General features: G+C 46.6%; 1 protein-coding gene across 2 annotated transcripts in view; it reads right to left on the bottom strand.

Annotated features, from left to right (window-relative positions):
- Positions 1-6,026: 6,026 nt before the first annotated feature.
- PARM1 (prostate androgen-regulated mucin-like protein 1) overlaps positions 6,027-25,476 on the bottom strand; it is a 100,845-nt gene continuing 81,395 nt past the window's right edge. For both annotated transcript variants that reach the window (XM_047719537.1, XM_047719536.1), the window contains exons 3-4: positions 21,647-21,725; positions 6,027-9,895 (exon numbers count right to left, since the gene is read on the bottom strand). In XM_047719537.1, coding sequence (XP_047575493.1) covers positions 9,811-9,895; positions 21,647-21,725 — 164 coding nt within the window. In that variant the 3' untranslated portion in view covers positions 6,027-9,810. The remainder of the gene's footprint in view (positions 9,896-21,646; positions 21,726-25,476) is intronic.

Genomic DNA, 25,476 nt, shown 5'->3' with positions numbered 1-25,476 from the left:
TTTATTTATTTATGAGTGAGAAAGAGCATAAGCAGGGAGAGCAGCAGGCAGATGGAGAAGCAGGCTCCTTAGATCCTAATGCAGGACTCGATCCCAGGACCCTGAGATAGTGACCTGAGCTGAGGACAGATGCTTAACCTACTGTGCCACCCAGGCGTCCTTAATGACTTGCCTTTTTTTTTTTTTTTTAATTTTTTTATTTTTTTCAGCATAACAGTATTCATTATTTTTGCACCACACCCAGTGCTCCATGCAATCCGTGCCCTCTACAATACCCACCACCTGGTGCCCCCAACCTCCCACCCCCCACCCCTTCAAAATTCTCAGATCGTTTTTCAGAGTCCATAGTCTCTCATGGTTCACCTCCCCTTCCAATTTCCCTCAACTCCCTTCTCCTCTCCATCTCCCCTTGTCCTCCATGCTATTTGTTATGCTCCACAAATAAGTGAAACCATATGATAATTGACTCTCTCTGCTTGACTTATTTCACTCAGCATAATCTCTTCCAGTCCGTCCATGTTGCTACAAAACTTGGGGATTCATCCTTTCTTTCTTTCTTTTTTTTTTTTTTTTTTACAGCTTTATAAACATATATTTTTATCCCCAGGGGTACAGGTCTGCGAATCGCCAGGTTTACACACTTCACAACACTCACCATAGCACATACCCTCCCCGATATCCATAACCCCACCCCCTCTCCCAACCCCCTCCCCCCATCAACCCTCAGTTTGTTTTGTGAGATTAAGAGTCACTTATGGTTTGTCTCCCTCCCAATCCCATCTTGTTTCATTTACTCTTCTCCTACCCCCTCGACCCCCCATGTTGCATCTCCTCTCCCTCATATCAGGGAGATCATATGATAGTTGTCTTTCTCCGATTGACTTATTTCGCTAAGCATGATACCCTCTAGTTCCATCCACGTCGTCGCAAATGGCAAGATTTCATTTCTTTTGATGGCTGCATAGTATTCCATTGTGTATATATACCACATCTTCTTTATCCATTCGTCTGTTGATGGACATCTATGTTCTTTCCATAGTTTGGCTATTGTAGACATTGCTGCTATAAACATTCGGGTGCATGTGCCCCTTCGGATCACTATGTTTGTATCTTTAGGGTAAATACCCAGCAGTGCAATTGCAGGGTCATAGGGTAGTTCTATTTTCAACATTTTGAGGAACCTCCATGCTGTTTTCCAGAGTGGTTGCACCAGCTTGCATTCCCACCAACAGTGTAGGAGGGTTCCCCTTTCTCCGCATCCTCGCCAGCATCTGTCATTTCCTGACTTGTTAATTTTAGCCATTCTGACTGGTGTGAGGTGATATCTCATGGTGGTTTTGATTTGTATTTCCCTGATGCCGAGTGATATGGAGCACTTTTTCATGTGTCTGTTGGCCATCTGGATGTCTTCTTTGCAGAAATGTCTGTTCATATGACTTGCCTTTTTTTAAGCTGAAGAGTCACCTGTCAGCTCCTTGGATAGCTCAGGATGTCAGCCTCTGAGGAGCTAGTTCAGGGTTTACCTGAACTCATGGGTGCATTGAAATTGGCCTGTGGGAGACAGATATAGAAGCCAGCCTCTCCACTCTGGAGGAGAAGAGTCCAGCAGCCAGGTATTGCCAGGAACCCTTGGCAGGGGCCAGGCAAAGTCTTCAATGCTGTGCCCCCATGGTTAGGGCTGCTTAGTGAGTTTGGCTGCTTTCCAGAAATGGCTATTCAGAAGGACAGGCACCGTCCCTCAAGCAGGCCCTGGGGCCTCAGGACTTGAGATGAATTGCCATTGGGGGTCACTCATCTTGTAAGTTAAAAGTATTTCAATTCATTGCTTATAAGCTCCAGAGCTTAGATCCTGAAAGGATCTAAACTTTGGCAAGTGTAGAACAGACTCCATTTACTGCACTAAAACAGCATTTATCAGGAGTAGGGGTGCTGGAGGGCAGAGTGGCCATGGAACGTCTATGTTGTAAGTGAATGCATGAAAGGAAACCTTTGCTCTTACTGCTCCCCGCCCCCCCCCCCAACTCTTCCCAGCAGGACTTTTATCAAGTTCTGGCTTTCTGAACCATGCAGCATTGTCCTTAGGAGGCCCCAAGCAGAGATGAGGGGCTGGGAGGAGTTGGTGGGTGGGGATGGGGGTGTGGAATGACCCAGGGCTCTGCATGCAGTAAGGTAAGTGCTGAGAATGGTTTTGAACCTCTTCTCTACCCTACTTTTTTTTTTTTTTCTCTTTCATGGGGGTGGATGAGGTGGGCTGGAGGGTTGGGGTGGAGAGAGGAAAGAGCAATGAAAGTGGGGAAGGAGAGTACTGGGCACTTGGGGACCATGTGGGCCTCTCTCTCTCTCTCATGTTCATTTGTTTGTAGTATCCAGTTCAGGAGCTCCTTTGCTTTTCCAGTCCCCAGATTTTCCTCACATTTCAGCAGAAGGTCTGAGTCCCTCTGCCACGAAAAGAGCCATGTCCAGATGAGATGTGGCTCCAGACAAAAGAACACGGAAAGGCTATCTGAAGAAGGAAGTTCTCAATACCAGCGTTGTCTGTCTCGTGATCAGTTGCAGCAAGGAAGTCTTTTTGTAACTATGCATATTCTCTTCCTCGATTTTACACACACGTGTGTGTGTGCGTGTATGTGTGTGTGTGTGTGTGTGTATTCATCAGTTCCTCTTCTCTTTCTTCATCCTCCCCACCTTTATCCAATGTAAGGTGGTTAACCCCATAATTGGGCATTTAAGTTGTTGGATATCAAAGGAAGATCGCATCTTGACTAGGAGTACATGTTCCCAGAGCTCAAGTCACACATGGCATATTCTATGTCTTTCTCTTTCTTTTTGGGGGGCAGGTGAGTGTACCCTTAGTTGTGTAAGGGACAGTTGCTTCACCTTTGGGATCAAATGATGTTGTTTATTTTCCTTTTGGAGAAGTTCTAATCTTGGAGGAGAGAGGGTAGACTGTGCTCACTTATTCACTGCTCAGCATCCTTCCCACATTGTCTAAGGTCTCCTTGGCAGGCCAGGGGGAAAGCCAGAAATCGCATTTCTTCCAATTCCCTTTCCTGCAGGATTTGGCTGGAGGTTGTCCATGAGAGGTTCTCAGGTGAGATAGGAAAGATGGAAAAAAGGGAAAGCCATTCCCCGGAAACCAATGTAGTCAGGTGTGGGGGCAGCTGGGGCTCCCCAGTGAGCTCTTGAGGACCCCACCTCTTTCCCACCCCCACTATCTCCCTGCTGGAGCCAGAGATGGGGGCAGCCTTCCAGACACCCAAGAATTTCAGCCATTACCTGCTATGGCTCCCCTACCCACTTCTCTTCCTGCTCTTGAAAAGTCTGGGTGAGACTGATTTCTATGTGAAATCCTTAGCTTTGTATTAAGATTTTAATATTCCAGGAATACATGGACAATTGTTTTTTGTTTTCTTTGATGAGTGCCTGTTCCCAGCCTCAGTGTCCTTGTGCGAGGCACGCATCTCCTACCACCTGCCCACCCCTGCTTCTGACGGGCTTGAACTTCTCAGCACTTTGCCCAGCAGTGTTTGCTGTGGTGAATTCCGTCCCCATGCCCAAACAGGCACGGTGAGTGGGAGAACACGAGAGTGTTCTGCACTGTGTCACCACAGCCACCGTGTGGGTCTGGTGACAAGGGAAGGGTCAGCCTGGAGTCAGTCACCTGCTGTCGAGCTGGGTGTTGTCAGGTGGGCGACCTTGCCCAGAAGCACCAGAATCTGGACAGAGGCAGCCCAGAGTCTGTGAGGCCAGAGCCCTTCTGATGGAAGGGACCTCTCTTCTGCCATAGGTGCCCAGCCTTGACCACAGCGGGTCCAGACACACGAGCGTCTCAATGGCGAGTGAAGCAACTACGCAGGAAGCCCTGGCACTGAGAGGGGGCCTCTGTGGAAGGGACGGAGAGCATGGACTCCAGAGTCCCACTGCTGGCAATTAGGAGCTGCGGGACCATGGTCAAGTTTCTACACCCTTGGCCCTTAGTTTTCTCATCTGTACAATGGGCACACTGCATTGATAATATCCACCTCCTAGGGATGTTAATCCAGGTAATGTGCTTGGAACAGGATCTGACTCATTGAGTGTTAGGTGAGAATAAGCTATTATTACGATACCAAGGAAAGACAAGTTCTGGAAATAATGGAACCTTAGGGCAAGAGAGGAAGAGAGTCTGAGGATGGAATCTCTAGTCCAGGCTGCTGTGGACTCACACCAGTTTCTGTCGGGGAGCAGGGAGGCTGCAGGTGGAAATGAGGGGAGGTTTCTCACTCAAGTCTGGGAGGCAATGGGGCCTGTGTTGGTGCTCAAACAGAGTTGGGGAGGCGGAGGCAGCCTCTTCCTTAGCAGAGAACACAGCCCAGTAGGGTAGCATGAAGTGGCAGGGAGGTGACAGTGCCTGGTAGGGGATATGTGCCTGGGAGCTGACCGGGCTTGCTCTGGGCCACCTGCCAGACCTCCTTGAGATCACCTAAAATAGCTGAGGGGAGACTTGGCAAGAGGTGGAAGGTCCCATTTTAGTAGAAGGTGTGAGCACTGGGTTATACTTAGATCAGAAACCAGTCCCTTGAGTGGAAAATAACCTAGGACTTTGGTGACAGACCTGGTTGGAATCCCAGCCCTGCCATCGACTAAACTGTAAATATGTGGTGAGCAGGGGCCCTCTTACCCGATACAGAGTCCATAGAAGGAGTCAGTACTTGCGGGACTGCATGTTGTGTCCTGGAACCTCAGTTTCCCCATCTGTAACATGGAGAGGGCAGTGACCACGACCTTGATGCAGGACGGCATCAGACAATGCCCACGGGCACCCGAAGTTCCTACTGGAAAGTATGTTCCTTCTGTTTTATAGTAAATATTCGGTATCTTGCTTAAAATAGAAACGCAATACATTTCTTGAGTCAAACTGATAAATGCTGCTTGAGTGCAGTAAATGGCGTCTGTTCTACACTTGCCGAAGTTTAGATCCTTTCAGAGAAGAGATCATACCTCTTTCAGGCTTTTTTCCCCAACCTGATCGGTACTTTTCAAGCTCCATGCTTTCTGACGAAAATCAAAACACAGCCAGCTATTGGTAAATATCGCTGACCTTTAGAAGAGTAAAAGGTGGCAGACAGGTGACTAAATACTCGAAGGGTACTATGATCTGACTTGGAAAAGCTACAATGTAGGAAAACATCGTTTTGGACTCCGTAATTCGTAATAGGTAAACACTACGCATTACCATTAGGCCTTTCCTTTCCATGCACGTTTGAAGTGTTTTCTGACCGACGGCGTTCAGGCAAGCTTGGAATAATGGAGTTGGCACTTGCTCTTGTACCCATGCAAGGCCTCCAGAGACGGCTGCTTCACCAACAGGAAAGGGTCTGTTTCGTGTTTGGTCCTCTTTCTTCCTCCTGACTCATTCCAGTCAATCCTCTATGCTGTGCCACTGGACACCGGGCACCTACACTTACTAAATCTGACCCCAAGTTTTCAAATCGTCCGATCACCTCGCTCTAGCTTGCAGGTGTTTCCAGTCCTCTCTTATGTTGCAACATGCATGGGTTTTATTGTGGCTCTTTTCTTCTGAGTCAGGATAATCTTTGCTTAGCTCCCGACAGTTGATACTATATTCTGAATGATTGAAATTGCTTGCTATTTTAACTGTCAGGATGCGTAGGGTGAACTTAATTTTTTTGAAGGAGGATGAAACAGGCAGAGATCAACTGTACTGCTAATGCGGATTTGCCTTAATCTGACTTGATTTTGTATCCCTGCCTACTTATTCAATTGACGTGTTTATTTTTACATCGATTTTAGAAGACATGGTGTATTGTTAAAAGCAAAATCACTGCTTGGAAAGTTTCTTCATTTCTGACACCCTTCAATTCTGTTTCGAGATCAGAGAGACCTTCCCGCCGTGCAGAAAATATTATTTATTGATGTGGGATAAATTTTTTTTAAGAACAAGTCAAGGCTACTTAATATGAGTATATGAGCTGAATGGCTGGAATAACAAAACATATCAAAATGTGAATCACCACTGTCAGATGCAAGCTTTTAACAACTTTAATTGATATAATTATAATTAGTATGCAATATGTCTTACAACAAATGTAGATACAATTACATCAAATATCAAAGAAGTTGCACATCCAGCTTTAAATGATGTTGGCTACCTCACCCCAAGAAAGCAATCTGGCATTGGTCTCTTGGTTAGCACTATTACCAGTACCAACCAGCACTTTAAAAATCAAAGTTGAAATGGTACATTCATTTGCCAAAAGGAGGTTAAAGGCAAAGAAGGTGAATCAACGTGCAAATCAACATGGCCCAGTTGCAAAATTCATTTCCCACACACGAGGGATCGAACCATGCATCCTTGCAAGCAAGATGAAGGGCAAACGGAGGACATCAAACCAAAACCAACTCCACCAAGAACTCAGAAGACTTCAGGATGGTGAAGGCCAGAGGCCAACTGCTCTCAGCACTCAGGTGTCCATCTTCTGTTCCCCTAACCTTCTGGATCCTAACTGAAGAGTCTGTGAGACCCAGTTCTGGGGCTGTCTTTCCATTTGGAGACAGGAACCATTCTCCTGGTCCTGGGCACAGTTCACCCTGCGGTCAGCCGCACTGGGGGGTCGCTCAGAGCTGGACCAGCTGCCTGCCTGCTGTGGCCAAGATCCAGCTGTCATTTTATAGATTTAAGTCAAAACAACACGCCAGTGTAACAACAAATAAGAAACTGAAACCGAGATCACTTATATATCTAGGTAATACTTAAGATCCCTATAAATATTTTTCTCCAGAAACTGAAAACACTGTAGACATCATTTCGTGAATCCTCACAACACATCTGTGAGGTGGCATGGAGTGAGGTCAATAGGAAAGCATCACCCTCATTTAAGAAATGAAGACAGACATCCAGGGAGGGCAAGAGACTTCACGAGGGCCAAAAGCAAAGAAAACAAAGTTGAATCCCACTCTTCATCATTTGCAGTCTACGGTCTAGAAGAATCTGCTTGCCTCCTTCCTGCTCTGACAGTCTATCACTTTATGACTAGTCCTATTCCTGGATGAAATATGGTGGTTTTAGATCTCCTGGAGCAATTTCCCTTGGACAGATCTGGACAGAATCTCTCCCCGATGTAGAGGACATTAATTATCAGCGTGTATTTCTGGGGTGTGTGTGTGTGTTTCAAGCAACATGTGTTGAATACAGTTCAAATTCTTTGGCCAACTCAGAAAAAAAGTACTTGGCAAAAAAAGTTCAACCTATAGGTATTTTATACTGACATAACAAGGAAAGTTAGAGTTTTTTACGGGAAGCTGTCACCTTGCTGAATATATTTGCTTTAGGTCCAGATCCCTCTCTTTGCCATAAGGATTTGGAAGTTAATAGGAGCAACAAACCCATCAAATGCTGTTGCACAATAGAAGACTCTGGTAAGGGAAGATGCTTACTGAGTCTGTGGTCATAACCGGTCAGTGTACCCCGTGAAGACACCGGTCCCTCTGACCCAGTACTTAGGACTGGAACAGCATCTAGAAGAGAACCACTCTGAAGGTGTTCCATAGACATTTTGTCAAAATGTTTGTGGCCGAGGGAGGAATAAAAGGGATGTCCTGTTTTTATTGAATTGTCCTTTGCTAAACTGAAGGCCTACAGGCTTTATAAAGGGAGTGAGGGTAGAGATGAGAGACAATTATTCAGGCCCAGCATGGCCAGAGGGGGCACAATGGGTCATCCCTGGGCATTTTTCTGAGAATGTCCTTTTTTTTTTTTTTTAAATAATCAGAGCTATCAGAATTCCTGGTGGCCTGCTTCTTATTATATAGTCCTATTGTAAAATACCTCTGGGGCTTGCTCATTCTCCTTTGATCTGTAAGGAATTTAGGGATAAATTCAGAGTGTGGAAAGGCAGGCTGTGGAGAGTGGCCCAGCTCCAAGCATCTCGGAATAGCGTGGCCACAGCAATTTTCCTGTTGGCACTTTGCTGGACCACAGTAAGTGACAGGTTGAGCTGAGGGTCAAATTTCTGGAAACAGCAAGGCAGCAGGTTCAAGTTTAGAAATAAAAATTGATCAGTTTCAAGTTCTCTATGGCACTAGGACACTGTAGGACAATAGGACGCATTCTGAATCAGGACCTAATCCATGAAGTTTCCTCCTGCAATCAAGACACCAGATGGCCGGTCACTAACATCAGGTGCTTCAGGAGGACAGAGTCCTCACCATGAAATAAAGCTATCTAGAGAACACACAGAAATAAAAAGGCAACCACACATGCCAAAACGATCCATCCGCCCACAAACTGAATACTTTTTAGGGAACAATTTAACAAATCATTTCATTTAGTTAAAAGTAAAAAATGTTACTAATCTGGGTGTGTCTTGTTTTGTCCACCGTGGGCATTTCAGTAAACCAGGGTTTCTCGAACTCAGCACTCCCAACATTTTGGGCCAGGTGACTGTGGGCTGCGGTGGGCTCTCTTGTGCCTCGCAGGATGTTTAGAGCATCTGTGACATCTACCTCCTAGTGGCACCCCCAAGTCGTGGCGCTCAAAAATGTCATGAGACATTTTTAAAAGGTTCACGTGGGGGAGCAAAATTGTCTGCTTTTTGGTAACCACGTTGTATCTGGACATCTGCAAACCATACCAGTTCTTCAAAATTTTGAGACCAAGGAGCGTAAGGCCATGTACCCAGGAGTGTTCATTAATTTGAGAGCAGAATTAGGAAGGTAATCGTATGGGAAGAATAAGCGGATTAATCGTGGTGTCTATTTCCTGTGGAAACGCCTCACTGAGCTACTGCAGATAGACTAATCCTTTACAGTTTTTTACAAAATGGTCTGCAGCCGTTTTCCAACAGACAGAAGGCAGTGAGCCAGCTGTTCTGTGCCTATAAAGCAAGGGTTCTTTCTAGAGGTTCCTTCGAGCAGTGGATGTCTCTGTTAGTTATTGGGGGCTGATTCCTTGTTCCCCCCAGGCGGTCATCTGTGAGGGTCACCCCTTCCCTCCCAACCCAGTCTCCTCCACTGCCCACCGCACGCTCCCCCGCACACCTCCCCTTTTCTCTTCTCTAACTGAGCTCCTCTCCCAGCCTTCTCCTGGGGACAGCCTGCTGCGGCCGACCACAGTGGGCATCTCGGGCAGAGCTGGGCGGCCTGGAGGGCGGAACAGGTAGAGGGCACGCTGCGATCTGACAGCAACATGCCACGCTGTCCCTCGGCCTGCTGGCCTTCTCCAGGGCACCTTCTAGTTTCCTCCTCCACTAATTAGGCCGTTAAGAAGCCGGGACCCAGCTCACAGAGCCAAGCAGGCAACCTGTCAGATACACCAGGTAGAAACAGAGATTAAAAAGGAATCGGAGCAGCCCCTGCTTCCTCACCTGCAGGGTAAAATACTCCCAGGGCGCATTTCCTTTCCCTGAACCGAGATCTCATGCAATTTCCTAACTCGAAAGTTTGAGAAGTACCACCAGCAAAAAGTTCCCCTAAAAGTAACCGCCAATGCAAGGACTCACTCTCTGGCCCTCGGTCCCTCTTATAGTGGATCCCGCGGCGGGCACGGAGGCTTCCACCACGGCGGTCTGGCTCCGGGTCTGCCTCCTTCAGCTGCAGAGAAGCCTCCACTCACCTTTAAACAATGATTCTTTTTGTACCAGAAAGGGGAAGTGATAGCAGCCAGAGGAGAGGGAGGAAAACAAAACAACCAAACCAACGAAACAGGGCTTAAGAGATTGTCGCTCGATGCGTGTCAGGAACTTGTATTAATTCTACTGGGAAAGCGCTTATAAATAAACAGTTCCTCCTCGTCCCAGCCTCGCTCCTTCGTTAGGAGTCGTCGTACAGAGGGTTGTTGTAGTTTCCCCAGGATCCGTAGTCATGATCGTCCAGAAGCCTCCCGTAGGAGGAATGCCTGTGGGGGGAGGAGAGAGCTGTGGTTATTTGGAGCGGTTGCCTGTCCTAGGGGAGCCGAATGCCCGGCAGCCTGCATGGGGGAGGCTTTCAGGGCCCACAGGAGGGGACACGTGATTCTTCCACCCACCAATCCTGGAGGCCTCAGTCTACAAACTCATGGAAGTCAGGACGGCTCACGTGGGAGCCCGGCTGGCACCTCCCATTGAGGTCACCCGGGTCCTGGTCTCTGTACGTGATCTCTAGAGCTGGAGAAGCAGGAGGGCCCATTCCTCTGGCTACTGAGTAAGAAGTAGTCGTGAAGGGAAGGTTGTGTTCCTGGCATTTGACTTCGGTCCCGGACGGAGTTTTCCCAGGAGTCATGAGGACGCCACCACAACCACTACTGCTCTCACCGTATCGTGTTTTACAATCTACACCATGTTTCTGTGTTCCATTTTCACTTGATCCTCAAAATAAGGCCACGGGGCCAGTATTGCTTGTTTCTCTGACAGGGAAAGATTTCCCTCTCCGAGCTCTTGAATGATGGGCACGAAGTTACCCAACTGAGCTATGGGTCAGATTCTCACCTCCTGGGTCTAGATCCCGTGCTCTGAGCTTCCTAAAGTGTGATTAACATCGTTAGTTCAATGGCACCTTGGGTTTAATCAGCTTTGATTGGTCATTTTGGGAACCTGTCTCACAATATTATTTCTGAAACTGAAATCAGATAGTTCTCACTCCTCTGTTTAAAACCTTAGAGCCACAGAGTGAAAGCCAAAGTCATTAGCATGGTTTGCAACACCCTCTGGGATCCGGCCCCTGTTATTTTTCTGAGCACATCAGCTGCCATTCCAGTCCTTCTTGTTCCCTCTGCTCCAACCATGCCTCCTTGCTCCTCCCTATCACGTCTGGCACACTCTTGCTTCAGGGTCTTTGCACGCACCATTCCCTCAGCTTGGAGCAGCTGGCCTCCAGATCTCCTTCCTTCACCTCTGTCAGGTCTTTGCACAAATGTCACCTTCTAAGTGAGGCCTTTCTTAAGAACCCTAACTTGAAACTCCCACCCCCCTCTCCCAGCTTTCCTGGCTTAATTTTCTCAAAGTACTCATCACCTCCTAACATACTATATGATTTACTCATTTATTTCGTTATTGCCACCTTCCCTGACTAAACTGTACATACGGATGATCTGCCCACTTTGTGCTTGGCACTATCTCCAATGCCCAGAAAAATATCCAGCACATATAAGTCCTTAATAAATGTTTACAGAAGACACAGTGATTGGAAAAAAAAAAAATCTCCAATCTGTTCACAAGAGGGGAGCTTCCCAGAGAGGATTACAGTCATTGTATGACTAAAAGTGCAGTCAGGATTAGGAGAACATCACAAAATGAGCATAGACTGGCTCTCAGCTTCATGTTCGTGCGTGGATGATTACACCCGGCCACTGTAAATCACAGCGGCTGTATAGTGTACCAACACACAGGCCGCTCCCCCTAATTTTTTTTCTCAGCTCGACAGGAAAACTGAACAAAATGAAAATACAATCTGAAAGGCACAAGAAGCATTTGTTATACTTCTATCTGTTGCTAAAATCACTGCTGTCGCTCTTCTGAAGTTATTTACTTATGCCAGACATCTGAAAAGAGAGGATCTGTTGCAAAGCACCAGGCCCCTGCAGACTTGGTTTCAGATTCTTAGTCCTCTGGATTCTGCAGACCGGCTCAGCTGACCCCGCCTGGGCACCTGCAAATTTGAGGATGTTCCACAAGACCCTTTCTTCACCCTAAAGGCCCACTCATTTCTGTGGGTGTGAGGAGGACAGAGACCGCAGATAACACACCAGTGATCTTCTGATCCCCGGGAAGAGGGGAGGCCAGTTTTGGTAAACAAGGTCACTGGCCACACATGGCCAACCCCTCCCCCACAGTTAACACCTCGTGCCTCGATCAAATCCTTCAACAGGACGGGATGGTTGAGCAATGGGAGCTCGATGAACAAGTAAAAGCCTGGGGATTGCTCGACTGGAGCCAAGCCTAAGTTTTAGTATGACTTACTGTTGCAAGCCTGGTCAACATCTACCTAATAAACCTGCTCCTTTATTGATGGGATACTCCTGCCTCACCTTTGTATGGTAATATAACTTCTCGCAGCATGTTATATCTATCATATAATTTTATTCCCACGAAGTATCAGTTAGGTCAACAGATGTATGTCCTCGGCTATTTTTTTAATCCCGTGTTTCTTCACCTATAAATTGGAGAAACTTAAAATGTGTTATTGCTGGCGGGAGGATGAAATGAGGTAATGCATATAAAGCCCTGGCACATAGTAAATGCACAGTAAGTGTTGGCCAGTACCGCTTTTTGATGTTTATTATAATGAAACTTACAAAAGCACATGGCAAACCTGCAAACAGTGGAAAAGGGCACAGAGGGAAAATCAAGCCTCCCTCTTGCCAGGAACTCCTAAAAGCACACTCCGGGCACAGTTATAAAACCGGTTTCTTATTTGATTATTTGCATTTTTTTTTAAAAAAGCATTATGCTGGAGGGTCAGAGGATTAACAATCTCTTGGTCATCAGGTTTTCCTGCTTATAGTTAGTCCAGGCAAGACTATTTGATCAGAGTTCTGCCTGAATCTGCTGTATTATAAGAAACATTCCCTACGCAATTACAGAAAAATAAAAGCAAAGGATGGATCTTTACTTTCATTTTTCTTTGCCCTCTTGTTGGAATGAACAGGGAGTTAAGCAGAATACCGACAGCCAAGGAAGGTGAAGCCAGAGATATAGATAAGCCATATTTGGGAATGTACTGAAGCTGGAGAGCTTGTTTTAATATATTAATGTGTCTGAGCAAGAAGCATTGGGTGTGCTGGGACGCAAGCCAGGTTTGGGTCAATCCTCTAATACTGTAGAGAGAGGAAGACGAACACGTTTGTGCATGTGTACATGTGTGTGAGATAAGAATAACTAACGATCCTTTTAAACTCTCTCTCTAGGTCAGAACTTCTTCAATCATGCACGTCTTAGATGGCGAAGGGGAGGTTTTCATATTGGTCCTCGGGGAGTCCCTGAGGGGGAACTCGCCTTCGAGTTAGGGAAGGTGGGGCTTGAGGAATCCACGTGACTTAGTGGCAGAACTGGTGCTGAAATCCGGGTCTTCTGGCTCTCTTGTGCAGCACTCCTTCGGCTCGTTTCACCCGGAAGAGCAGGGGGTACCAGCGCATCATCGCCGGGGCACAGCAGCTTCGTTTCCTCAATTTCTTCGTCAAGCCTGGTGCCGTCCCATACAGCCAGCGCAGCCTCACCGTGCCTCGGCTCCCTCAGACCGTACACCTCTTGGGGGCAAACCGCCTCTTTTCTGTGCATCTCACACGTTACTCTCGAGGCAGCGGTTCTTCCACGAATGCCTGATGCCGAGGGCTCCCACCGGGTACACGTGAACAGTATAGACGGAGTTTGCTCCATCAGCACCAGCAGGGACTCGTACAGTCCAGGGCAATTCCTTGTGTAATATAACCGGAGCAGAGGGGAAATATTATTAACCAAGCCAACGGGTCAGAGCCACCATTTTGACCTTAATTATGAGAAGAGGAAAGAGAATTTTAGCTAAATTCTCTGAGGCAAGGACGTAGCTTTAAAGCACTCAGCACAGAGCTCGCGGTCCCTGTGGATCAATGGTCATGCGCTGTGAGCCTTGTGTTGCTGCTACTGCGCAGCTTAGTGAGCTAAAAGCAGAACCCACGGGGGACAAAACAGGGCGTGATTTATGTCAAGTCCTGGTCTCACGGCTTCCTTCTCAAATGGCTTGCTTTAACGAAGCAGCCCTTCCTCCTCCCCTCATTCCTAATTGCTGATGCCCTGTGACAACTGGTACGTGCAGCGATGACATCTGCAGTTGGAGGCCTTCTCCGCAACTGCACTGTGGTACCTATTTTTTTTTTTTAACTTTCTTTCTTTCTTTCTTTCTTTCTTGGAGAGAGAAACAGAGAAAAAGAGAGAGAGAGAGAGACAGCATGAGCATGGGGGAGGGGCAGAGGGAGAAGCAAGTTTGCCGCTGAGCAGGGAGCCTGAGGGGCTCGATCCCAGGACCCTGGGATCATGACCTGAGCTGAAGGCAGAGGCTTCACCAACTGAGCCACCCAGGTGTCCCTGTGGTACCTCTTTTAAGATAACTGCAGAGGCAATACTTAATGGAACCCAATTGTCTTTGAAAATGAATGAAGTGTTTTCCTTCCCTTGTGTGGACACATAGTTGTTGGCGAAAACGCCTTCTCCTTTCTAAGGGTCAAGCTCAGGGCTTCCTCCGGGTTCCAGCTTTGCTTACTATCACACCGCCCCAAGTTCTCTCCTCTCGAGTCAAGTGATTTTTGTCATTCAAACGTGAGTGCTCATCTGCGCTAAGAAGGAAGGATATAAAGATGGAAAAAATATGGCGTAGTGCTGGGAAAGCACAGCCAAACTTATAGCTCATTAGTTGCTGGTAATTAAGCCTCACACTCCTACATCCACTTGCAAAGCCAGTTTGGTTTAGCTGCCACTGTCTCCTTTGCTTACGTTTGGGGCTTCTTGCTTTCTCTGATTGTCCTTTCCCTGCCTGGCTCCTTTCATTAAAGATTCAGTGAAACCTTATGACCCATTAGGCCCTATTTGGGGGCCGGGAGATGCCTCAGTGAGCTAAACAGACCAAAACCCCTGTTCTAAGGAAACTTCCATTCTGGTGGTGGGGGGGACAGGCACAACAAATAAGACATGAAAAATAATATGGCGGATGGTAATATGTGCCGTGGAGGACAGCAGAGCAACAGAGGGGAATGAGGAGTTCCAGTGCAAGGTGGGGAACGGTCATTAGGAATATGGCGATCAGAAAAGAGTCTCACTAAAATGACGCATGAACAGCAGGTGAATGAGGTGTGGGGTGAGGCACGTGGATGCCTGAGGTAAACCATGCAGAGAGGACAGAAAGTGCAGAGGCTTTGAGGAAGGGGCAAACAACATCTCTGTGTGGCAGCTACCAAACTATAATTGTTTCAAAATAAATTATTCAATTATCGGAATGATTTTAGATTTATAGAAATATCGCAAAGATGGTACAAAGAATTGGCGTATGCCCTTCCCCTGCTTCCCTTGTTAGTGACATGTTGTATAGCCATGTCACAACTGTCCAAAGTAGGAAAGGAACATGGCCAGTGACGGTGTTGAGGCTAAGAAAGCTGTGACCATTAGGGGTGAATTTACAGCTACTGTAGCAAGATAGTGGCAGGATGAGTATCATAATTTAGGAAACATATCAGTGCTGTCTTTCTGCCCAAATCCCAATGTTGGAAAGCTTCCAATCAATCACTCATTTTCAAGGTGTTCTGCCCACAGTCTGCATTTCTTTTAAAGAGCAGTTACTTTTGAATTTATCTTTAAATAATCACCTTTCCTTTGAAGGAGTAGATGAAATTTGTTTGTTTTCTCTTTTAAAACTATCTGCTGGTATCATCCTGGCAGACGCTCACCACAGAAAAGGCCCATATATTGAAACACTTATTTGTAAAGAAGTTCAGAGTCACGAGTAAGTAATGACGAGTATATGGTTTTAACAGATTCCCACAAGCTTCCCCTTCTCTAAACCCTGTTTCGCCATATTAAGAATAAACGAAGACTGCTGCTGTACCCCAAATTTTGCTACCCAGAATCATTCACTCCTCCAGGAAGTGTAAGTGTGAAACAATTACTGTATGTCGAGTACAGCCAGGGGCTCGCTATCCTTCTGGTGGAGCAGACTGACAAAAGTGGCAGTGATTCCAGGATAAGGAACTGAGTCCTACAAAGGAGACACATGCAGTAAGGGGGCGTCCCATAGAGATGGTGGGGAGGAGGCTCCTCAGAGAGCATCTCTTTCAAGCTAGACAATTTGGAATTAGCCAGATAGAAAAAAGGATGACTCAAACACCTCCCGCTGGGGGATCAGCACGTGCAAAGTAACTAAGACACGAAACAGTGGAAGTACCGCATCTAGAACGTGTGTGTGGAGTGTCGGGAAATGGGTAGATCAGGGTTACTTAAAGGGTGGTTCTCCCAGACAGCAGCACTGGCCTCATCTGTGAGCTGCCACACTGCTTCAGCACCTATGGGGACCGGACCCAGGAAACTGTGATGGTATTTTTTTGTTTTTGATTTTGGGGGGACTTTGGGGGGACATGTCTTGAAATGTATTTCTTCTAAAGACCCACGATGATAGATATGGGAACAGGGACAACGGTCATGAGGAACGCACTAGACCCTTGAAGAAGACAGAGTGATGAAAGGGTTGTATAAGTGAGTTCAGATATAAATACAGATTTTTCAATCATAAACATTTTTATCGACCGGTATTTGCTAATCCCACAGGTTTTCACAGATTGGTATCGGCCTCTAAGTGGATAGAATTGTTTGCTAAGCATAGATATATTTAGTTGGAACACGACAATGAGCTGTCTAATACCCGTTGAAGTTGTTTTTCCAATGTTAAGCAGAGAGGAGCACCTAACTTTGCTTGGATGAGCCACGTGCACATCCTGCAGATACAACACAGGATACTAAATTAAATTTCATTTTCATTTAATTTCTTTGAAGACCTTCTTCCTGAAGACCTTGAATAGTATCACCTCTAAGCATCTTCCTCTGTTTTTGGATTTTTGTCAAAATACGTTAAGACTTGACTCAACTGGGTTTAGGAGAACATTCAGGAAGAGCTGCTAACATTGCCCAGTCATCACCTGGAAGGAAACTGTGTTTTTAATGAGCTCCCCCATCGATTCTCATGCACATTAACGTTTCAGAACTACTGAGCTGAGAATCGAGTGAGCCGGACCCAGAGAATGCCGAAAGCAGATCTTAAAAAGCCAAACTGTCAGTAACAAATTCTAGACAATCTCAGACCTTATGGCTGGCTGGACCAAGTCTTTAAAGCCACCAACTACCAAAAGGCATCCAGCTGTATAACATACGATCGCTGGAAGACTGAAAGCAGAACAGGTGACTTCTGACAAAATGCCTTACAAGCCAGGCCCTGTTGTGTCTATAAATCATGATCACATTTATTTTTGTGACGGGAACAGCCCGTGTTGTCCGCCTGGGTTACTCACCCCTAATTATAGCAGCGTCCTCATTGCTGGCGACAGCAGATACGGTCTCCTGAACAGGGGATTATCTCATGGCAGAAGAGTTTTGAGCCAATTTCCACAAAAACAAAACCGACTTCCCTCGGTCTTCCATCAGCACTAACTAAAGGCACATTTCTGCAAGAGGCACATGGGGCTCTTGCTTTCTTTTTGGCAGACAAGCCTTGGAATCAAGACTGCTTACAAGTAGTTTCTGCTGATGAACCTATAACAGGGGTGCGGCCTCCCCGGTGCAAGAAAACAACACACCTGAAACCATCAAATAGAACCTGGACGTCTGCCCCTTAGTGCATAACTAGAAAACTGAGCTGCTGCGTCGTCTGCTCCCCCGCCCTCCTCTCCCTTCTCTGAATCCCTGGAGCCTACTGAATGGGACTGAGCACCGAGGTGTAAGCACCCTTGTAACAGCAATCACGATGACAGGACTTACCCCGTCCACCGGACTGAATGTTTCTCTATATTATAATTTAATCCTTGTAACAATCCCGAGTTAGGTATTAGGCCTTATATTAGTCATGTATAGTATTACCTGACCTGAGTTAGACACCAGTACCATAATACTAACACAACCACATATGGTCACAGAACTATAAAACTGATCATGGAGTGACTAATCAATTTGCCTAGAGTACGTATTCTTAGCCACCAAAGGCTCCACATTTATTACTCCGTTTCATCTTCCGAACAACTTTAAGAGATGGGTGTTATCCACTCTATTTTTACAGATGAAGAAATGAAGGCTCAGGGAGATTATCGTTCACCCAAGTCCACGTCAACAGGAAGGGGAAGGGTCCGTCTTGAACCTGACCACAAAACCCATGCTCCTCCCTCCCCCCACCCCCAACTGCCAGCGAAGATGCTGCGTTGGTGATGGAGAACAGCCTCGGGGCTCAAGGGCAGTTCGTCTTTATAAGTCATTTCCACCAGCGGCTTAGTGACAGAAGAAGTTGGCCCTGTAGGCAGGGGACACTGTGACAGAACAAGGGGTCACGTGTCCCTGAAGAAGAGGAGCATGGAAAGAGATGGCGGAGGTGGCCGACACCTTCTGAGGGAATCAGGGTTTGGGAAAAGGTGAGACTACTGAGCCGGCAGCAGAGCTTACAAGACATGCCCTTCTCCTGGCTGTGGGGCTGCCCATGGAAGCAGATTCTTCTTTGGCATTTGCAGGGACCCAGGCTGGGCCAGGCTCATGGCCCACTGGCTGCAGGCCAGAAGCGAATGGTTCCCCCGCCGGCTGGGCTTTCAGTCTCTTCCTGCTCCAGCCAAGTGAGCTGAAGGACCACAGGAGACAGACCTCTTTTCATGTGATTCTCCTCAGAAACTGGGATCATAGGAAGGGAATAAACTTCCAGCCAAGGGGAAACGTCAGCTCGGGTACACACGCCTGCATGCGTGTGTCTCTGCGTGCACACGCGCACACATGCACTTGTCAAGTGATCCACATGTACTTCTGATGAATGATACAAGTGGTGCTTTCCAAGAATCTGGCAAAATAACACTTGAAAGGGTTGTGGCACAGCCTTAAAATTCGTGAGGGCTCTTCATCTCCTTATGTTATCATTTTGCCAAAATAATTAACAGAGCAGCAGAAAGGGGCTTTCCTTAGGGGCTTTCTAAACAGGGGTCTAATCGCTTGATCCGTCCTTAAATTTATAATCCCAAAGATAAATAACCATCTTAAACTCATCCCACTGGGGCCTTCCTGCATTTAAAAAGGAGGACCTACATGGGAGAGAGAAACAGTGACTACTTCGTTTTAATCATCCACTGAATTAATATGGTGTTGAGAATGTCTGGAGAAAACACTCTTTAAATTTTTAAAATAAAACGTTATGCAATTTTAATCAGCACTCATTAGAACCGATTTTAATGACCTGCTAACAAAACATTCCAAGTGCAGTGCATTCTGTGATGGCAGGATCGTGTCTCATCACTGGTGGACCCCCAGTGCTTAGAGGGGGGCCTGGCACACAGCTATCACTCAGCAACTGTCAAGCAACTGTTTTACTGGAGGCCCTTCCTTCCATTTGACCACTCTGGTGATGATGATGACAGTACTGTGTACTTGGGAAGCAGTGTCCATTAATTTGCCCAACAGTGCTACCAAGTAATATCACGGCCCTCATCTTACAGGGGAAGGAGAAGTGAGGGTTAGTAAGGCTCCGAGACAGGCTCAGGTCCCACTAGAACCCACTAAAAACTGGTAGAGCTTGGATTCCAACTGGGGTCTTCTTGCTTCTGGAGTCTGTGTTCTTCCTCACTGTTGTAGACTGCCTGTCTATAGTCAGTGCTTTGAGATGGTGAACCTGAATTCTTGCCTGGAGTCAGGACGAAGATCGTTTTTGGCAAGTGTGTGGCAAGAGGAAAGCATTTCTATTCCACTCCACACTCCAGGGGAGGTCATATTTTTTGTGACCTAGCCCTTCAGAAACTCACCACTGTGACTGCAAAGTGATTTTGAAGTTTATCGGTAAGTTCTGTTTTTGCCTCCTTGCACCCTGACACAAAGAGACACTGCTGCAGGTGGGAATGAGGGTCCCAGACTAGCTCATAAAAGCCAATTTAACTCCTAATGAAAACAGCGTATCTGCAGTGATAAACTAGTAACGAAATGGATGGAAAAGTGTATCATTTAGTAAGATAAAATTCATAAAATTAAGTTTACTGGTCAAGGAAATACAGACTTAGTGAAGAAAAGAGATTATTTTCAGCTATGAAGGAGCAAGGATGCTTCCAGAAAGGCTTTTAGACACAGGTAAGGCTGGCCCTTTAATTCCAAATTCTCTTAGAAATCTGGCTTTCCTGTTCTTTGTACCTTAGAAAGAGGTGATAATACGAGGCACTCTCATAATTGACACCATCATTAGATTGATCTGGGGCACGATTTAGAACAAAAGACGGAGGGAGAAAAAGGGAAAGAAAGAGGGAAAGAAAAAGAAAGAGAAAAAGGGAAAGAAAAAGGGAAAGAGAAAAAGGGAAAGAGGTTCCTGGTGGGTCTTGGTTTGGGTTGGGGTGAGCAGAGAAAATGAGAGAGGGCAGCAAAGGGAATGTGTGAAGGAGATGATAAATTAAATATGTTGTTTACTTATCCAGTTTATTGAGTATCTTCTTTGAGCCCAGTGCTGTGCTCACCAAGTCTGGGTCCTCATGGAGCTTAACATTTTTTTGTGTATGGGGGGGGGGGGAAGGGACAATAAACAAGTAAACAAATATATAAAACAATGAATAAAATAATAAACAGTGGTCATAGCCAGGACAAAAGTAATGAGGCACCAAACTGGAAGAGAAGTCTTCTGGAGGACGTGATGTGAAAACCTTACATGAGCAAGAGGTACAAAAAAAGCCTTCAGAGAGGGTCGGGCAAGAGACAAGAATGTGGAGAGAAAAAGAGCCTGGTGTGTTCTAGGAATAGGACGAAAAGCCAGTGTGACTGCGCCTTGTGGTTGAGGGAGAGGGAGAAGTGATGAGTGAGAAGAGGTAGGGCAGGCTCCTTGAGTGATCTTGAGGGCGAAGCTGCAGGGTTAGAATTTAATTCTAAGTACAGAGGGAGGCCACCAGGGCTTTTAAGGGACAGAGTGACAGGGTCTTCCCAGAGTCACCATGAAGATGCCCCCAGCAGTTGACAAGAGAAGGGGTTGGAGGTCAGAGGGTGGCTGCACTCATCATGGTGGCACGTGGGCTTTTGTCCCTTGTTAGAGGCGCTCCACAGACTGGCAAATAGGACTGCCGCTTGCCATTAGGCATGTTCAGGGTAAGTAATGTGGTTTTGGAGACTTTGGGATTTCACAAAGCAGTAGACGACAAAATTGGGGGCTCACAGACTATTGCAACTTTCTATTTGGCTAAAGCAAATAAAAACCCAGCTGCCGTCTGTGATCACCTTCATTTCAAAAAGACGAGATATTTTGAAGCCAAAAATATAAGGACATAATCTCAGGGGGGAAAAAATCTAATTTTATAGAAAACACTACTCCCTCCTTCCTTTCTTTCTTCCTTCCTTTCAAGATTTTTTTAATTTGAGAAACAGAGAAAGAGAGCACAAGCAGAGGGGAGAAGCAGAGGGAGAGGGAGAAGCAGGTTACTTGCTTCATGCCAGGACCTGAGCTGAAGGCAGACGCTTAACCAACTGAGCCACCCAGGCGCCCTGAAGACACTACACTTTCCTTTTGTATTTTCAACATTTTGCTTTAGCATCAGTGAAAACCTCCTTACAGACTGGACACACATCCACAGTGGTATTTCAAACATCGGTATTTGTAACCCACTGAGCTCCCGCCTCTACCCCATTTCCCAGATGAAGAACCTGAGGTTAGGGAGGTATGTGGCTTTCTCAGGGTGAGGAGGGGCCTTGCGGGCAGGGGGCCAAGGCCTCCATCTCCTGACCGCATGTTCCTTCACCATCGTGCTGTATACTTCTTCAGCATGGCCAAGGTTCAAATACCGCACCGTGGGTTCCCGTCCAGTGCACACTACCATGGCCCTCGTTCCATTCCTACCAGCGTTTCCAAGAGCTAACATACTTACCAGGACACTGGCACTCGGCAAACCAGCTCTCCGCCTGGAGCCTGAAAAATGGAATCTTTTCCCCATAAGGAAGAGTAAGGTGCATCTCACCTGATCTTCAGATACGCTGCCACTCCAAACACCAACAACACCACGGCAATGACTGTCACCGTAATGGCGGCGATGCTGCCTGTGGAGGAGGAAAGGCACAGGGAGAAGATGAGGGAAGTGCATTCACTGCCGATCAGTCTGCACACAAGTCAGAGCTAGAACGAAACCAGGCTCTTCATTCTGTTACCAATACTCTTCTTAGCCTCTAAGAGTTTGGATAAATGGCCAAAATTATTAAGACCTTTGGGCCTGCCTGGAGTTCAGAAAACAGCCTCCAGTAATATTTATTGTTCTAAGAGAGACAGCAATCTGTTGCTGCTGGTGGTGGTGGTGGCAGGAGTAGGGGATTTCAAATCTCCTGACATCTTATTTTCTTCTGTTATAGGCTCTGGCTCCTCTTTCTACCACTCGTGAGATCTTGAGAGGCTTAGGATGTTTTATTCAAGGGTCACTGCAAAGCACTACGGCTGGTTTTTAAATAAACCAGAACCGCACAGCTGTATCAGTATTGTCCACTTCAAAAGGATCATCCTGGTAGGAGATGCACTCATTTTAATGATGCCATCAAATCAAAGCATTTTTTTTTAAAAAAACTCCTTTTGGGGAGTGTGTTGAGTTTCAACCCTTGAGAGGTGAGTTTGCTTTAGTAGAGAATAAAGTCAAGCTTGCTGTACAACCAAGGGCTGCTCTGAGAGGTAACACTATTTTCTGTGTATGGAAATAACCAGGTGTAATTATAAAGTAACATGAATGTTTTATTGTGCAATCTGAAATCTGGCTCCAAAGGCAACTATTAACGGACAGTTGAAAACCCTTCGAGCACGTAGCCTTGTAAGAATAACCATATGGCTTCCAAAGATTACCACTTAGAAGCACAACACTCTTTTTTGTGTGAGTTTTGGGCTAATAATGTATATACTTCAGCTATATTTCACCTGAGAAACTCAAAGAATCAATTGGGCTCTTGTCCCCTAATGGTGGGAATGACCTTCTTGGCACTAAGGCTGGTGTCGGGGACTCCATGTGCTCTCCCAGGCTACTGGGAAGCTGTGTTACTACTTCAGCGAGTGGATGGGACTCAGCCACACTGGAAAGAGCATCAGGGGTCTGGAGTCCGGATATGCGGACCCATGTGTAGCTCCATCATTAGCTGCGTGTGTGGTGTGGGTTACTTACATAACGCTGACTCGCACACCAATCACCCGCGGCAACCGAGGAGGAAGAGCTGCCCGCCCGCCCCCATGACTTTAGGAGGGATTAACTGAGGTGCCATGCACACCAAGTGAAAGTCTTATCCAAAATATACCGTCCTGGACCAGTGCCCACCTGTCGTGTACTGGATCTCAAGAGTGATGGATCTCCCCCACATTTTTGGAGATTTATAGGTTATCTGGAGATTTGTAGGTTATTTGTCATTTCTCCTTTTCTTTCTTTCCCTCTCTTAGGAACCGCTTTTGTATATTGTTCCCATTAGTGCTTCCACCAAGGGAATTAGAGCAGCGCTAAGAAGCAAATCAGTCTAGTTTTTAACTCTGTAGTAACTCTGCAAAAGTTCTGAGTGAAAGAAGGCTCTCTCTGCTGGTGAGAATGTCTAGAAGAGAGCCAAAGAGGTCCACTGCTAACTAACACTGAGGCGAAGACCAGAGCCTGATGTGTCCACACAGACTGACCACGTTCTACCATTTCAGAACTGCCACACATGTGGACACTCACATGCCCACCTCCTTGTACGCGGAACCCTTCAGAGCCAGATTCATATAATTATCATGTTAATTTTCTTCCCCTTTATACCACGGTAAAGACAGAATTATGGCATGGAATGCTCAGATGTGCACATCTGATCAAGTAGGGAAAGTTCAAGGTCAGATCCCCTCGTGGAAAACATCCACTCCTGCTTGGAAAGACTGCACTCGGCTTCACGGCCTCCAGCTGTACTGAAATGAGAACAATTCAGTTCACTGAAGCCTCTTAAAAGCTCTTTTAAGAGCTTGTGACATGAGGATTATGACTGCAAGGTAAGGTGACGGGGGTCTGTCGAGAGTCAGAGATACAGTGGTTGTAATTAGGAGCCATTTAAAAACTGACCTTTACATTTAATTTGCCCCTTCAAAAAAATACAAAAAACAAACAACCCCCCCCCACAAAAACCAGGAGAAGAGACAGACTACAGTTGATCTCTCTGTAAGACTCTTCTTTCTTGCTCCAGCAGAGTTTAATACAGGAAACGGTAGGTTTGACCTTTTCAAAGTTTCTTTCCTAACCCTAGGCAGTTGGATCGCCTCCAATTATGCTATTTACTGGATATATTTATACATTGCCTCTTCCTAAAGATAAATCCGGCAGTTCCCCAACTAAAGTGCTCCTCTTTTTCAAAACATGGTAAGTGATGGAGTGACCCGCTGCCCCTCTCAGTGGCTGGTGGCTGTCTGTTTAGCTCTGGATGTAACCCGAGCCCTCCAATGGGGCTCTCCAGGCCATCCTTCCTGGTTCACAGAGGGCAGCCTCCATCACCAGAGCTGGGATTAGCAGGTGATTTCCCCCTGATGGGCTCCTGAGGGCAGCTGAGCAAAGGGGCACTTCTGAGGGTTGGTACTGCTTGATATGAGGCTAAAAGGTGTGGGGCAAAATAGGCTCTGCTTAAATATTCAGGACATCTTAATTATTCTGCCAGCCACTGGCTCTTCTCATCGGGTGCCAGCCAAGGGAGCCAGGGTCTCCTGGAGGCCGATCTCTATCAGGCCCTGAGCTTAGGAGGTCCTGTGGGCTGAGCCTGCTCTGACCCCCCAGAGCAGCTGCTACCTACAGAGGCAGCCAGGAACCTCATCCTGGGAAGTTCCACACCTCAGGGCATTATGGTTCGAGCATATGAGGGGGTTGCTGAGCCAAATTAGCACAATTTTTATGGTAACTGAAAAAGCTTGATTTCCTCCTTGTGAAAACAAATGTCATTTCCCCCCCTGAGTTCTGTTTAAACTAAACTGGAATTCCCCTTCTCCTCCTACTTACTCTTTTTTCAAGGAGGATCAGGGAAACAGAAAATGAGGAAGGTGTGGCTGGGGCAGGGAAGGGCTCTGCCCTGTGAGGAAGGTATGGACCCTTGGTGGGCAGGAGGCTGAGAGCAGGGAAGGGGAAGATAGCTGGCATTTCAGTTCCTCCTCAGTGGGATTTGCCCGTTACACACTGGGTGTGACTCACGCTAAAAAGCCCTGGAGCCAGAAGGAATTAGAGAGAATCGGAGGAAACCTATCTGTATATCTTATAAGCTGAGAGGCAAGAAAATTCTACTGTGCTAGCACATTCCACCGTGCCAACATGTTCTGCCTGACCAGAGGGCTGCCAAAGATCCATGCAAAGCCTCCTGGAACACTGGGCCTCTCTGGAAGCTGGGGTTTCTCAGGGGGCCGCTTTTCCAGCTTCACAACAATGCAGGACAAAAAGAAGCAGACTAAAGAACAACCATAGTTACCTCTACCTGTGGGTGCTTTGGGCTAGTACCACGCCAAGAGCCTTACAGCGATCATGTCACTTGACTCTCTTTACAAGATGAGTGGATTGATTCCCATTTTATGGATGAGAAAGTTAAGGCTCAGAGAAAAGAACTTGATTCAAGCTTTATAGTCTGATAAATGGCTGAGCTGATGTTCAAACCCCAGACCACTTCATTCCAGGCTTGGCATTTGTAATCACACACCAGCAGGTTACTTCCACTGGCCCTTTTCTCAGCTTGGCCAACTCCTACTCTTTCTTCTTGACCTAACTAAATACCAGCCCTTCTGATTAGCTTTCCTGACACCCCCAATGCAAATGACCGCGTTACTGTGATTCTCAGC

The sequence above is a fragment of the Lutra lutra genome, chromosome 2 (assembly GCF_902655055.1).
Source record: "Lutra lutra chromosome 2, mLutLut1.2, whole genome shotgun sequence".
NCBI classification, from domain to species: Eukaryota; Metazoa; Chordata; class Mammalia; order Carnivora; family Mustelidae; genus Lutra; species Lutra lutra.
Note: the sequence above shows the minus strand (reverse complement) of the source record. Positions and strands in the feature narration are given on the sequence as shown.